This window comes from Myotis myotis, unplaced genomic scaffold (assembly GCF_014108235.1).
Source record: "Myotis myotis isolate mMyoMyo1 unplaced genomic scaffold, mMyoMyo1.p scaffold_m19_p_5, whole genome shotgun sequence".
Lineage (NCBI taxonomy): Eukaryota > Metazoa > Chordata > Mammalia > Chiroptera > Vespertilionidae > Myotis > Myotis myotis.
The window spans coordinates 25,168,120-25,182,844 of record NW_023416357.1 but is presented as its reverse complement, the minus strand read 5'-3'; the positions used below and the strand labels follow the sequence as shown (position 1 = coordinate 25,182,844).

General features: G+C 36.9%; 1 protein-coding gene across 2 annotated transcripts in view; it reads left to right on the top strand.

Moving 5' to 3' along the window:
• The window catches only part of LOC118656740 (Golgi phosphoprotein 3), a 38,799-nt gene that overhangs the window by 20,950 nt on the left and 3,124 nt on the right, over positions 1-14,725 (top strand). The window contains exons 1-3 of one of the 2 annotated variants that reach the window (XM_036310343.1): positions 214-288; positions 493-624; positions 7,920-8,034. In XM_036310343.1, coding sequence (XP_036166236.1) covers positions 229-288; positions 493-624; positions 7,920-8,034 — 307 coding nt within the window. In that variant the 5' untranslated portion in view covers positions 214-228. Of the gene's footprint in view, positions 1-213; positions 289-492; positions 625-7,919; positions 8,035-14,725 lie in introns of those variants that run through there. The other variant, XM_036310341.1, reaches the window with a different exon arrangement.

Below are 14,725 nucleotides of genomic sequence, written 5' to 3'. Positions count from 1 at the left end.
AAATTTTCTTATATAGTCTTCCAAAATTAACTTTGTATTTTCATCGTAGACTGGATTGAATGAATGATATTCTAATTCTTCCTGAGGCCACATTGGGCTAGATGGTTTTTCCTGAGCTGCTTAACTTGCACATAGTATACTGTTAATAAACCACTGTAATCTGAGGTTAACTGTGTTGTCGAACCCTGGTCCTTGCAATATGGAAGAGTTTAATAAACACATAACTTAATGAAGAATGAAAGATACTATATATTTAAACCTCTGATTTCTAAAGTTATTCATCTGCAGGTAAGGATAAGTAGTGAGAAGACGGTAAACCCCTGAAAATCCTAGATTAGTAATGCATAGTAATTGTATTTTTTTTCAATATTGTATTTAAAATTATTATGGCAAGATATGGAAGGTAAAAGGCACCAAATGGTTAAAAAATATTTCTATTTTTGTCTCTGAATTAAAAGTAAATGAGCTATTTTGTTTCCTTTTTTTAAATAGGGTTACACATCATTTTGGAATGACTGTATATCATCTGGATTACGTGGCTGTATGTTAATTGAATTAGCATTAAGAGGAAGGTTACAACTAGAGGCTTGTGGAATGAGACGTAAAAGTCTATTAACAAGAAAGGTAAGAGGAGTGCTAAATAAATATATCCTTATGAAAGAGTTTGTGCTGCCTAAAATGAAGAGTTTTTCTACTAATAGCTTTCAAAAATTAAAGAGGAAGTTGATTTTAAAGTTAAATCTTTATTAAATTATGGTTCTGTGTCTTTTTTTCATTCTTGGTTTCCTGGTTCTTTGTGTGTAACGAGTAATGTAATTCATGGCTATGATCACTGGTCATTGCTTCTCACATATTCAAAAAGACTCCACACTTTATTTCCTGCTTCTGAAAGCTGTAATTTGGGAAGACTTGACATAACTTTCATTGTGCTTCTTGGGGCCATGGTGTTTCAAAACTTTTTTCTTTAATAGAGTGTCCTAATGAAATCTAAAATGTTTAGGTCAGAATGGAACCTTTCTTATTTATCCGCACCTGAGGGTATGCTTCTATTGATTTTATTATTTTTAATTAAATCTTTCTTGTTCAGATTATTACAGTTGTTCCTCTTTTTTCCCCCCATAGCTCCCCTCCACCCGGTCCCCACCCCACCCTCTGCCCCCCCCCCCCCCCCGTGTCCTCATCCATAGGTGTATGATTTTTGTCCCCCATACCCCTTTCTCCATGAGAATTGTCAGTCCACTCCCTTTCTATGCCCCTGATTCTGTTATATTCACAGGTTTATTCTGTTCATCAGAATTTTTATTCACTTGATTTTTAGATTCACTTGTTGATAGATATGTACTTGTTGTTCAAAATTTTTATCTTTACCTTTTTCTTCTTCTTCCTCTTCTTAAAGAATACCTTTCAGCATTTCATATAATACTGGTTTGGTGGTGATGAACTCCTTTAGCTTTTTCTTATCTGTGAAGCTCTTTATCTGACCTTCTATTCTGAATGATAGCTTTGCTGGGTAAAGTAATCTTGGTTGTAGGTTCTTGGTATTCATCACTTTGAATATTTCTTGCCACTCCCTCCTGGCCTGCAAAGTTTCTGTTGAGAAATCAGCTGACAATCTTATGGGTACAACCTTGTAGGTAACTAACTGTTTTTCTCTTGCTGCTTTTAAGATTCTCTCTTTGTCTTTTGCTCTTGGCATTTTAATGATGATGTGTCTTGGTGTGGTCCTCTTTGGATTCCTTTTGGTTGGGGTTCTCTGTGCTTCCTGGACTTGTAAGTCTATTTCTTTCACCAGGTAGGGGAAGTTTTCTGTCATTATTTCTTCAAATAGGTTTTCAGTGTCTTGCTCTCTCTCTTCTTCTGGCACCCCCATAATTTGGATGTTGGTACGCTTGAAGTTGTCCCAGAGGCTCCTTACACTATCTTCATATTTTTGGATTCTTTTTTCTTTTCTGGTTGGCTGTTTTTTGCTTCTTCGTATTTCAAACCTTTGACTTGATTCTTGCGATCCTCTAGTCTGCTCTTGGATCTCTGTATAATATTCTTTATTTCAGTCAGTGTATGCTTAATTTCTAGTTGGTCCTTTTTCATATCCTCGAGGGTCTCACTAGATTTATCGAGGGTCTCACTAAATTTATTGGCGGTTTCTAGAAAATTCTTGAAAAACCTTATAACCTTTTGAACTCTATATCCAGTAGTTTGCTTTCCTCCATTTCTGTCATTTGTGACCTGATTCTTTGTCTCCACATTTTTTATGCTTCCCTGTGTTGATAGAGTGGCTTTCTGTGCCAGGTGTCCTATAGGGCCCAGTGGCTCAGCCTCCCCAATTACCTGAGGTGGACACTCTTGGTGCACCCCTTTGTGGGCTTTGTGCACAGTCTTGTTGTTAAGTCTTGATTGTTGTTGGTATCACTTGGAGGAATTGACCTCCAGGCCAATTGGCTGTGAGAATCAGCTGTGTCTGCAGTGGGAGAACTTCTGTGCTGGAGACACCCTTCTGGGGCAAGACTTGCTTCAGTGGGGCTTTGGTGCTCACTGAGTGTGTCCCTTATGGATCTGAGGAATTGTAATTGGATGGTCCCACTCTGACCACTGGGTACACTGGCTCTTGGATCTCTAAGGAGGTGCTAATTTAGCCTCTGCCTGAGGCTACCCAGCAGGAGCTATGGAGAGATCTGCAGATTCCTCTTCTTTGTTTGGGACTGGAGTTCAGAGCTGTCAGGAGCTTGTGTCTCCCTCCTGATTGAAAAAGACAACCTTGTCCTCAGTTGCCAGCCCTTTCTGCGTGTGCCTCTGTAACTCTGCACTTTACTTCTGCACCTCCTCTGAGTCAGTGTGCTTTTATCTTTCCTTCTAGTTGTAGAATTTCCACTCAGCCAGCCTTCCTGTGGTTCTGGGTGATGTCCGTTTTGTCTTTTAGTTGTAGTTTTGAAGTGGTTGTGTGAGGCAGCAATTTCAGGTGTTTACCTATGCCGCCATCTTGGTTTCTTCCTCTATTGATTTTAAAGAGACAGGAAGGGAAGTGGGGGGGTGGGGAGAGAAAGAAATAGAAACATTGATGTGAGAGAGAACATCGATCAGTTACTCCCTAACCTGGGACTGAACCTGCAACTTAGTATGTTCCCTGACTGGGAATTGAACCCACAACCTTTTTGGTGTATGGGTTGATGCTCCAACCAACTGAGCCACCCAGCAAGGCCCAGAATGGAACATTTTTTTTATTGATAATGCCATGGAGATTAATAATCGTATAGGAAAGAAAGCCATTAATGATTCTTAAAAGTTTTGTACAAAGTAAACATAGTATATATAGCAGAAAAATCTTTTTCATGGGACTTTAAAATTAAATTTAATCTAGGCATTTAAAAGTAAAATGAACTGGCATAAGATTAGTTTTAAAATTACTGTTTTAGCTGGACTGGCATGGCTCAGTGGTTGAGCATCAACCTATGAACCAGGAGGTCATGGTTCAGTTCCCAGTCAGGGTACATACCCGGCTTGCAGGCTCAACCCTCAGTGTGGGGTGTGCAGGAGGCAGCTAATTGGTGATTCTCTCTCATCGATGTTTATATCTCCTCCTCCCTTCCTCTCTGAAATCAATAAAAATATTAAAAAAAATAAAATTACTGTTTTATATAAATATATCATAAAGCTGAATATAATTTTGTTTCATTTTACTGTGCAGCCATAGAATTATGGGGGGGGGGGAATCTTTAAGAATCTGCTGTTACAGTTATTGGTGAAATATACACAGAGGTTGCTAGTAATTTTAAGTAATTTTGCATTAATGTATGGAGCCCAGACCTGGTTAAAAGATATTGATATGGGTTTTTGTACTGATATTGAAACTTTTTTGTTTGGTAACAAGACCAGTTTTATGTTAGTTATCAACAACTTATATTTATTTAGTGCTTAAGTCTACCATGTGTTGAGCTAGATCCTGGAGATACAATGGTGATCAGGAGACACATGTTCCCTGCCTACCTGCACTTATTGTTTCATTCTACCTGCTTTTGAGATCTTAATTAGGTAGATAATTGATACGTCTTTTGAAAAAATACTCCAATGTAATTTAATTTACACACTTAAAATAATTAATGATTTTATTAAGGTAATATGTATATAGTAGTTATAAAGTCAAATTGTACCAAAAGGCTTATAACAAAAAAGCAGTCTTCTTTACCTTTCTTCACTCCTTAGTCCTGCTTCTGGGAGGCAACCAGTTTCTGTCTTCATATTAATTTCCTAGGGCTGCCTTAACAAATTCCACACACTTTGTGACTTAAAACAACAGGTAGTTATTATCTCACAGTTGTGGAGGCCAGAATGTGCTGTGCTCTCATTGAAGGCTCTAAGGGAAATTCTGTTCCTTTCCTCTTCTAGCTTCTGGTGGTTCCAGGCTCTCCTTGGCTTCTGGCCTCATCTCTCCGTACTCTTTTTTTATATCGCCTTGTCTGTGTGTCCCTCCTTTGTATGCCATTGCAGTTAAGGCCCATCCGGATAATCTAGGACAGTCTCATCTCCAGATCTAATTAACTTAATTTTATCTACAAAAATTTAATGGGGATTAGCTTTGGGGGTTAGGACATGAACACCTTTTAGGGGCAACCATTTAGATTGCTACAGTTCTCTTATTTTGGCATTTACCTCCATATTTCTAAACTTATACTGCCATTTCTTGGTAAATCAATTGAGATGCTGTTTACTCTCCGAATAGATGCATATTTGGCTCTCTTACATATCACCTCTATGCCCGCCCCCTTTCTAATAGAGTATGTCATAATTGTTGGCACAACAGTAATGACTGTTTTATATCATTACAACTATGTTAATATTGTTTTCTTTAGTTAGTTATATCCTGTGATATTTTCCTTTCTTGTATGGTTTTTTTCCCCCCTAAAGTTAGTAATTCTATTTTTAACGTTTTCTATGTAGCTGTCCTTTTTTCTTACATGCTCCATCAGAGAAAACTTAGTAGTATTAATTTTCAAATGTTTAAATTTATAATTCCATTAACTTCTTTAAAATTCACATTTTGCTTCAATCTGAGCCGGTAATGCTTTGGTTCTGCTGGAACTTCCTGTCACATTTTTACTGCTTTCAACCCTCTGTTTTCTGGGTCTAATTAATTTTTTTCCATCCTTGCGGGAGGAAACTATTTTGAGACTTTGTGTACTTGAAGATGCTACTTCAGTTATTAGACAGTTTAGTTTTATTTGGCAATAGGATGTTAGGTATAAATTATTTTTCCATAGAATTTTTTTTTAACTTACCTGTAGTGTTACAGATGTTCCCTTTTTATCCCCCTGACCCCTTCTAGCCTGTATTGGCCGCCCCCGCCCACCCCCCATCCCCATCCCAGGCCTTTACCGCACTATTGTCTGTGTCCTTGGGTTCTGCATATAATTTTTGAACATATTTCTCTATTGTCCTCTAGTATACAGAGTTGCCATTAAAGTTTGGTGCCCTTCTAATTTTCATTCTTGGTATGATATCTGCTTTTCCCTTTCTGGAAGCATTTGGGATTGATTATCTATTTATCCCTGGTATTCTGAAATTGTATGATTTGCCTTGATGTGGGTTTTTTAAAGTTCATTATGCACTCCTGCACTGTGAAAATGTGTGTCTTTTGGTTTTGGAAAGTTTTCTTATATTCTTGTATCTTTTGCCCTCTGTTTTCTTAACTCTGTAAGCTGAATGTGGATCTCTTAGCTACTCGTTTTTATTTTTTTCCTTTCTGATTTTTGTTTACTTCCCAGCATTATTGAGGTATAATTGATGTTCTCTGACCTCTCTTATCTTTAAATCTCTGTTGAGGGTGTTTTGTTTTTTGTGTTTTTTTAATCATCACCTTGGCTCATGTTTTTCTTTTCTAGGAGTCCTTTTTTCATTTTTTTAAATCATGGCTTCTCATTCTTGTTTTATGAATGTATTATCTTTAAAATATCTGAGGATATTATGGCTCTTTTGAAAGTTTTCTTTGTGTTATCTATGACTCATCAGAGTTCTTATTTCCTCTCTTTTGGTCTCTTTGCTGCTGAAGGCTTTCCTTCAAATGTCTTGTCATCCTTGGTTAACTGTTCAGGAAGAATGAAATTCCCTCCTCCAAGGGGGAAAAAAAGAACTAAGTAGAAATTATATGTGTGAGCACAGGATATTTGCTAGTGGGCTATACACTGCTGAATTTTATTTATGGAGTTTAGGACGTCCTCTATGAGTCGTTGAAGAGTTTTAAGCAGAAACAATGGAATGATAAGATTTGCCTTTTATAAAGATCAGTGAAGAGAATGGATTGAAAATGGCTAAAACTCATTAGGAAACTTAATCCACGTGAAAGATAACTAGATTAGGTAGACTAGAATAATTGAAATGGTGATGGAGAAAAGTGATCCCTCTGAGACAGATTTAGGGGACAGAATTTAAAAAAAAAAAAGATCTACTTATACCCAGAAGTGGGTGAACGTACGTGGGCATATGGTGGGCATTGAACTTAGATTGTATGGATTTAAGAAGTGATGTGGCATGACCCCAATTATATAGACATACAGTTCTTTCTCCCAAGGTTCTTCTTTTTTCTTATTCTCTCAACAGCCCCCTCCCCCCCACCACACACACACACTAAAAGCATGGTCTTGAAGAGCACTGTCCAAAGAACTTTCTGTGATGATGAAAATGTTCTGTATCTGCATTGTCCAATATAATAGCCACTAGCCACATTTGTCTGTGAGCCAGACACTTGAAATGTGGCTAGTGCAAATTGAGACATGCTGTGAATAAAAACACACTGCATTTTTGAAGATTTACTATGGAAAAAGAAGGATGTAAAATATCTTAATTTCAGAGTATTTACTGCATGTTAATAATATTTTGGCTGTAGTGGGTTAAGTCAAGTATATTAAAATTAATTCTACCTGTATCTTTTGCTTTTTTAATGTAACTAAAATGAAAAAAAATAGCTTTGTGGTTCTTATTATATTTATATTGGGTCACACTGTCAAATAGATACAGTATATATTTTTTAATCTTTCAAAAGAATGTTACCTTTTTTGAGCAAAAATGTAAAGGACACATTGTTGAGGACAGATTTTAAGAGGAGGACTGTTATATTTAAAAATAATACTGTTAAATTTCATAACATTTTAATAGCTAACAGATTCACATTTGATATTATAGAATTTACACTAGAAATTTGTTGTTTAGGCAGCAAGAACATTAATGAAGGCTGTAGAGATCTACTACTTGGCTAAAACAGTATAGTAATTTTCTGTCTCATTCCCCAACTGGATTTTTCCACTGTTAAGGTGGATTCTATATCCCAATATAGTTTAGAAAAAAAACTGTTGTATTTAAAAATGTTATGTCATTAAGCCTATTGGTATTTTCTTCAAGTTGTAAGAACTTTGAAAAAACCTTTCTCACCTTCACAATTATATTTCATTATTTAAATCTTTATTGTGGTATAAGCTCTAAGGAGTCATGTCTTACTTAATTTTTACTGCTAATTTATTAGCCAGTTGTTTTAATAATCATTGACAAATTTATTTCTCTACTGGTGTAAAATGCCACCTTTTTCATATACAGAATTGCTACATATAATTGTTTCTGCAACTAATAAAAAATGAATTTCTGGGTCAAATAGCCCAAGGTTTAGTAATGAAAGGAATTACAGTTAGTATCTTCTAGCATTTTGCTTTACTAATTAAGATTACTTTCATTCATGATTGTAGCTAATCTGGTTAGGTTAAATACCGGATTTTCTTAATATAGAATTAATTTAAAATCTGAATTTTGCTATTGCAAGTACACTTGAGGCTTTAGCCATAAAAAATTACTTACATAATTATTTAAGTTTTTCATTCAAAGAGATCAAGTCAGAGAAAAGGTATCAGTGGGTCATTTTATTCGTGTTGCTTACATTTTAGGTGATCTGTAAGTCTGATGCCCCAACAGGGGATGTTCTTCTTGATGAAGCTCTAAAGCATGTTAAGGAGACTCAGCCTGCAGAAACAGTCCAGAACTGGATCGAATTACTTAGTGGTGAGTTTCTGTCTATAAACTAGAATTTGAATTATGTTCAAAAGTTTTTTTGTGAAAGTTTAAAATCCTTTCGAATGGAACTGAGACACAATAGCTAAGAGTTTGTTTAGTTATTTAGTCTAAGTTGTAAGTTAGTGACTGAATGGGGAAAATAGTGTTTTTAAAAAGTTCATGCCTTTTAATAAGACTGAGCAGCTGTTGAATGAAATGTAATATTATTCTTTAGAGCTCCCATCATTCTTTATCAGAATTACCTCATGTCACCTTATTCTGGGTAGGTTAGGTTAAACTGTGGTAACAACCCCAAAACCTTAATGGCTCAAAATAATAGTTTATTTCTCACTCATCTGTTGGTCAGTCACAGGCCACTTCATTCTCACTTTGGCAGGCAGTGGGACTTGTCACCATCTTGAGCATTGTCACTGTTGGGAAGGGAAGATGAGCACGGCAGATCTCCCAGGCTCTTCAGTTTCTGCTCAGAAATGACACATGGTTCAGGTTTCATTGGTCAGAGCAAGTCACATGGCCTCCCCTAAGTTTAAGGAGATAGGAAAGTGTGAATGTAGTGGAGAAGAACCTGAAATATTTGGTTGACAGCACTAATGTTACTATTATATTATTTGTGTATTTGTCTAATCTTCTAGATAGAGAGCTCTTTCTGTATAGGACAGTCGTGGGCAAACTACGGCCTGCGGGCCGGATATGGCCCGTTTGAAATGAATAAAACAAAACAAAAAGACCGTACCCTTTTATGTAATGATTACTTTGAATTTATATTAGTTCACACAAACACTCCATCTATGCTTTTGTTCCGGCCCTCCGGTCCAGTTTAAGAACCCATTGTGGCCCTCGAGTCAAAAAGTTTGCCCACCTCTGGTATAGGATCTAAGTTACCTTGTTCTTCCTCTCTACTACTCTTATATAAAACATATCTTCTGCACACAGTTGACCTTGAACAACATGGGTTTGAACCCTATGGGTCCAGTTATATGTGGATTTTTTTTTCAATAAATGCTGTAAATGTATTTTTTCTTTCTTAAGACTTTATTTTTTAAAAAAATATATTTTATTGGTTTTTTTACAGAGAGGAAGGGAGAGGGATAGAGAGTTAGAAACATCAATGAGAGAGAAACATCGAATAGCTGCCTCCTGCACTACCCCTACTGGGGATGTGCCCACAACCAAGGTACATGCCCTTGACCGGAATCGAACCTGGGACCCTTCAGTCCGCAGGCCAACGCTCTATCCACTGAGCCAAACCAGTTAGGACTCTTATGACTTTCTTAATATTTTCTTTTTCTGGCATACTTTATTGTAAGAATACAGTATATAATACATATAACATATAAAATATATGTTAATTGACTTTATGTGTTACAAGTAAGTCATCTGGTCAGTAGTAATAAGTGGATTTTAGACTGCTCAGGGTTCAGCACCCCTACCCCATGCATTGTTCAAGGCTCAACTGTACATGTATTATTATTTCATGTTCAAATGTATTGCTGCTTAAAGTAACTTTTTGTTTTGTTTTGTTTTTAAAGTAACTGTTTTAAACAACATGTGGACTTTGTCAGAGATCAGTAATTAACATGTCATTTCTCTCAGTTTCTCAAATAATAGTCCTATTATGAGGATATTCTATTAGTAAAAAAATTTGAGTTTTGCATGTTTATTTATTTAAAAATTGAATACACATATTATATTCTTAGCTAAGAGGGCAACAATGGGCACTTTACATTTAGGACAGGGTGCATTCTTTTTTTGTTTGTTAATCCTCACAGTAGAAGGGTGGTGAAGGCCTGGGGTGGGGGCCAGCTGGAGGGGATTTATGGGGGGGGCGTGTATGTAATACTTCCAACCATTCACATTAAAAAACAATCCTCACATGAGGTTATTTTTTCCATTGCTTTTCAGAGGGGAAAGGGGGAGAGGGAGGGGGAGAGAGTGAGAGCAAACCCACAACCCAGGTACTTGCCCTTATCAAACCTGAGACGTTTAGGTGCGTGGGCAGACACTCTGACCACTGAGCAACACTGGCTAGCTAATCAAACTTATTCACAGGTTGTTTTGATAATTTTGAAATTTTGTTTTTGACTGCCTTCTTTTTTTTTTTTTTTTAAATTTTTTTTTTTGTTTTTTTACAGAGAGGAAGGGAGAGAGATAGAGAGTTAGAAACATCGATGAGAGAGAAACATCGATCAGCTGCCTCCAGCACATCTCCTACTGGGGATGTGCCCGCAACCCAGGTACATGCCCTTGACCGGAATCGAACCTGGGACCTTTCAGTCCGCAGGCCGACGCTCTATCCACTGAGCCAAACCGGTTTCGGCTTGACTGCCTTCTTGTAGATCTGCTGGTAAAGTTTTTTTTTACCTCATTCAGTGAGGAAAAACTTGAATTCTTTCCCTTCTTTGTGCTTTTGATATTGGGGATAATTTATAATTTCTTTTGTAGGGATCTTAAAATTACCTTGCACATTTGATGAGGATTTGTTTGGTTAAAACTAGGTAATATGAACCCACAAATCCACTTAACACAAGACAAAACAGTTTAGCACTGTGGCCCACCCATTGCCAACCCTCTCTGGTTAGCCTTCTTCCTCTTTTGCCTTTGGGACATCTGACAGACTCACAGAGTTTAACAATAGGGTTCTCTGAAAGTGAAGGAACTCAAAAAGAAGTCCTTGGAGCTTTAGTAGTTGGAGGAGGAAATAGAACTTGGTTTAGGCCTGTGAAGGATCAGAATGAGACAAAGAGGGAAGCATTCCTATTCAGAGGGATTACAGGAGTACTAAAATGGGTGGCCCTATCCACTGTCTTTTTGCTACTTGGTTTTCAAAACGATGTATTGATACTTACATAGGTGGTAGGGAAAAGAGAATGAGTAACACTAGTTGGTCTGGTGATTACTTCTGAGGCAGAGAAGGACACAGGAGGCATCTAAGGTCCTGACAAAGGTTTCTTCTTTACCTGGATAGAGAGATACTCAAGGGTTAATTTTATTATTATTTACACTACATCATACATGCTAAAACCTACTGATATATTATAAATATTATTTATATCATTAATTTAAAATTTGATAAATATACATATATTTGAGGCAAAGACTTAAAAAGTATTTTAAAAACTGTTTTTAAGAATAAAAGTTTCTGGCCTGGCCAGTGTTGCTCAGTGGTTGAGTGTCAACACATGCCTGGGTTGCAGGCTTTATCCTCATTTGGGGGTGTGCAGAAGGCCCCAATCAATGATTTTCTCTCATCATTGATGTTTCTATCCCTCTCTCCCTCTCCCTTCCTCTCTCTGAAATTAATAAAAACATATTTAAAAATGAAATAAGAGTAAAAGTTTCTGGCTTTTTGAAATCTTAAGATATGTAATTGATAAATTTGGTCACAAGGTGTCACTAGACTGCCAAATTTCTGAACAGCTGCTTTTAGTTTTGTAATAAGATGTCAAGGAAGAGAGAAGTTTTTTGTAGTGAATTATGTAGGTAGCTACCAGTATGTCATTTCCACTGAAGTAATTGTTAGGCAGAGGACATAATCTTTGAAGAACTTTGCCTCTCTATATGCTTCTCACAAGTTTGTTTACAAAATGGTAAATAAATTCTTTAGGGACTGATGAATAATAATATGGATTATAGTAACATCTTTTAATCTAGAATTTTTAGTACTATTTCTTTATCAGGCATTTATTACAAATATTTGAAAGTTATTTAATATTCTGCTTAAATTGAAGCAGATAAATCTTTATTAGTTAGTATAGATTAAATCTTACTGTATCTTCCTTTTACTTACACAACTACCCTTCTCCCACCCCAATTTATACTGTTAAACTATGCTAATCTCAGGGGTGACTTTATTTTTTGTATTTAGCTTACTTAATTTGGTTCTTTTAAAGTAAAAAGCAGAAATGTCAGAATACCAAGATTAGCCTTCTTCCTCTTTTGCCTTTGGGACATCTGACAGACTCACAGAGTTTAACAATAGGGTTCTCTGAAAGTGAAGGAACTCAAAAAGAAGTCCATTCAGTTATTGACCATTCAGTTATTTTATGGGGGGGGTGCTTAACACCCCCACTTGTATGTTACACTGTTTCATCAACCTTCTGCTTATGAGATTTATTCATTTTTTCACATAACTGAGGAGATCTGAATAACAATTTTGTTGGCGTGAATACACAAGGTTTGCCCTTTTCCAGGGAATTGGTACAAAAGAATATGATGTCTAAATACCTTTTTAAAAATATATATATTTTTATTGATTTCAGAGAGTAAGGGAGAAGGGAGAGAGAGATAGAAACATCAATGATGAGAATCGTTGATCGGCTGCCTCCTTCATGCCCCGACTGGGGATCCAGCCGGCAACCCAGGCATGTGCCCTTGACCGAAATCGAACCCGGGACCCTTCAGTCCGCAAACCAATGCTCTATCCACCAAGCCAAACCAGCAAGGGCAAAATGCCTTTTTATTACTTCCTCTGAGGCAGGAGCGATTGCCCATAAGAAGGTCCACTCATAAATGGAGCACCTTATTTGACAGTGGGTCTGTCTGTGTTCAGACTCTTCTCATTTTTAGTAGCAACACTGACTTGTCAGCATATTTTGAAATTGAGAAATTTCTTACAGCAACTTTGTAAGCATTACTTGTTCCATTGGTTGCAATAGATAAGATTTAATTATAGATAAGTTGTAGATAAACCTTAGTATAACTTTAATATAATAGACAGCCATAAGCTGCTAATCCCATTTATTTCCCATGAAAAAGAAAAAAGTCATTGTATAGCAGCATTGGTGGTGGTGGTGGTGGGGGGGTTGTTTTGTTTTTCAGGTCTGCCAAAGAGAAATTTAACTTTGGGTTTCTCAGAATAGTCTTATGCACATATCACCCCGTGCCTTTGTTTGGGAATAAATGGCCAAGATATTCTCTAAGGCATAGCTAGGAAATGACCAAGTTGAAATCATATCCACCAGTCTGGCTCCATAACTTGTTATAAGTTAGTATTTCATTTATTATTATATTTTTCTTTTATACAATTAGGTTTTAAAGTCTAATAGGACCCCTAAATATATTTTAGCTCTTTTTTGAAGTTACCAAGGAAATTGAATGCATTGGTTGTTTGTCTTTTGCGGAAGCTAATTTGCTAGGTTTTTTAAATTGGAAAGTGAATGTTTTCTTTAAATGCAGGCAGTAACTTCAATTTACTAATAACTCTTGGTACCAACCCTTTATTATTTGATAATTGTTTTCAAGTTCCTAGTTTCACAAAGTTATTCACAAAATGAAAAATCACAATTTGCCGGGGTCCAACCCCAGCAGGTCCAGGGGTCCCCAAAGGTGTAGATGGAGTCGGCGAAGAAGGAAGGACACGGAGACAGTGTTCAGTTGATCAGCAGCCTAGCCAGGATCTCCAGCCAGGATCTCCAGCCAAGTTCTGGTCTGGATCTCCAGCGAAGTTCTGCTGTTTATTGTTTTGTTACATCCGTATTTATACCAGTTGATTTTAATCCTGTCAATCTCTATTCCAAAGGTTAGGGCATTTCTTATCTCCATTCCAGGGAGTAAAGATTATGTAGCTTAAGCATGATTGTTCGTAGTTAAAGTGATTAATTACCCACCTGGCACTAGTTAAGAGGTTTTATTCCCTCCCTAACTTCAGGGGAAAATCCCTACCTGGGGAAACAACCTTTCTCAGAGACCTTGGTTAAAACACATAGTGCCAAGAAGGTGAGCAAACATATTAAGAACAGTATGCCATATATGCCAGGTCCCTTGAAACAGCAAGCATGGACCGGCTCCCGGCAACAATTCAGATCATTTACTTGTTTAAAAAAAAGGTCTTTTCTTTTCATATTTCCTTTAAGTTATTTAGATATTTATAATAGCCATTTTATTTTTTTTTAATTCGTTTGAGAATTTTCCCCCCGTTAATCCTCACCTGAGGATATTTTTCCCATTAATTTTTAGAGAGGGGAGGGAAAGGAGGGACACACACACACACACACACAAATGTGTGAGAGAGATATTGATCCATTGCCTCCATATGTGTTCTGACTGGGCCTGGGATTGCACCTGCAACCTACATACGTGCCCTTGACGGGGAATCCAACCAATGATCTTTTGGTGCTGAGGCCACACAGGCCAGGGCTGAATTGTAAATATGCTGCAGTGAACATAGAGGGTGCTTATATCCTTTTTTATTAGTGTTTTAGAGTTCTTTGGATACATACCCAGAAGAGGGATTGTTGGATTATATGGTAGTTCCATTTTTAATTTCTTGAGGAACCTCCGTACTGTTTTCCATAGTGGTTGCACTAATTTACAATTCCACCAACAATGCACAGGGTTCCCTTATCTCTGCATCCTTGCCAACACTGTTTGTTGATTTATTGATGGAAACCATACTCACAGGTGTGCGGTAATACCTCATTGTGGTTTTGATTTGCATTTTCCTGATTTGTAATGTGGAGCATCTTTTCATATGTCTATTGGCCATCTGTATGTCCTCTCTGGAGAAATACTGATTCAAGTCCTCTGCCCATTTTTTAGTTGTTTTTGTTTGTTTGTTTGTTTTTTAGGGGGGAGGGGTTCTTACATATTTTGGGTTTTAACCCTTATCAAATGTATCATTGGTGAATATCTTCTTCCATTCAGGAGGTTGTTTTCGATTTGTTGATAATTTCCTTTGCGA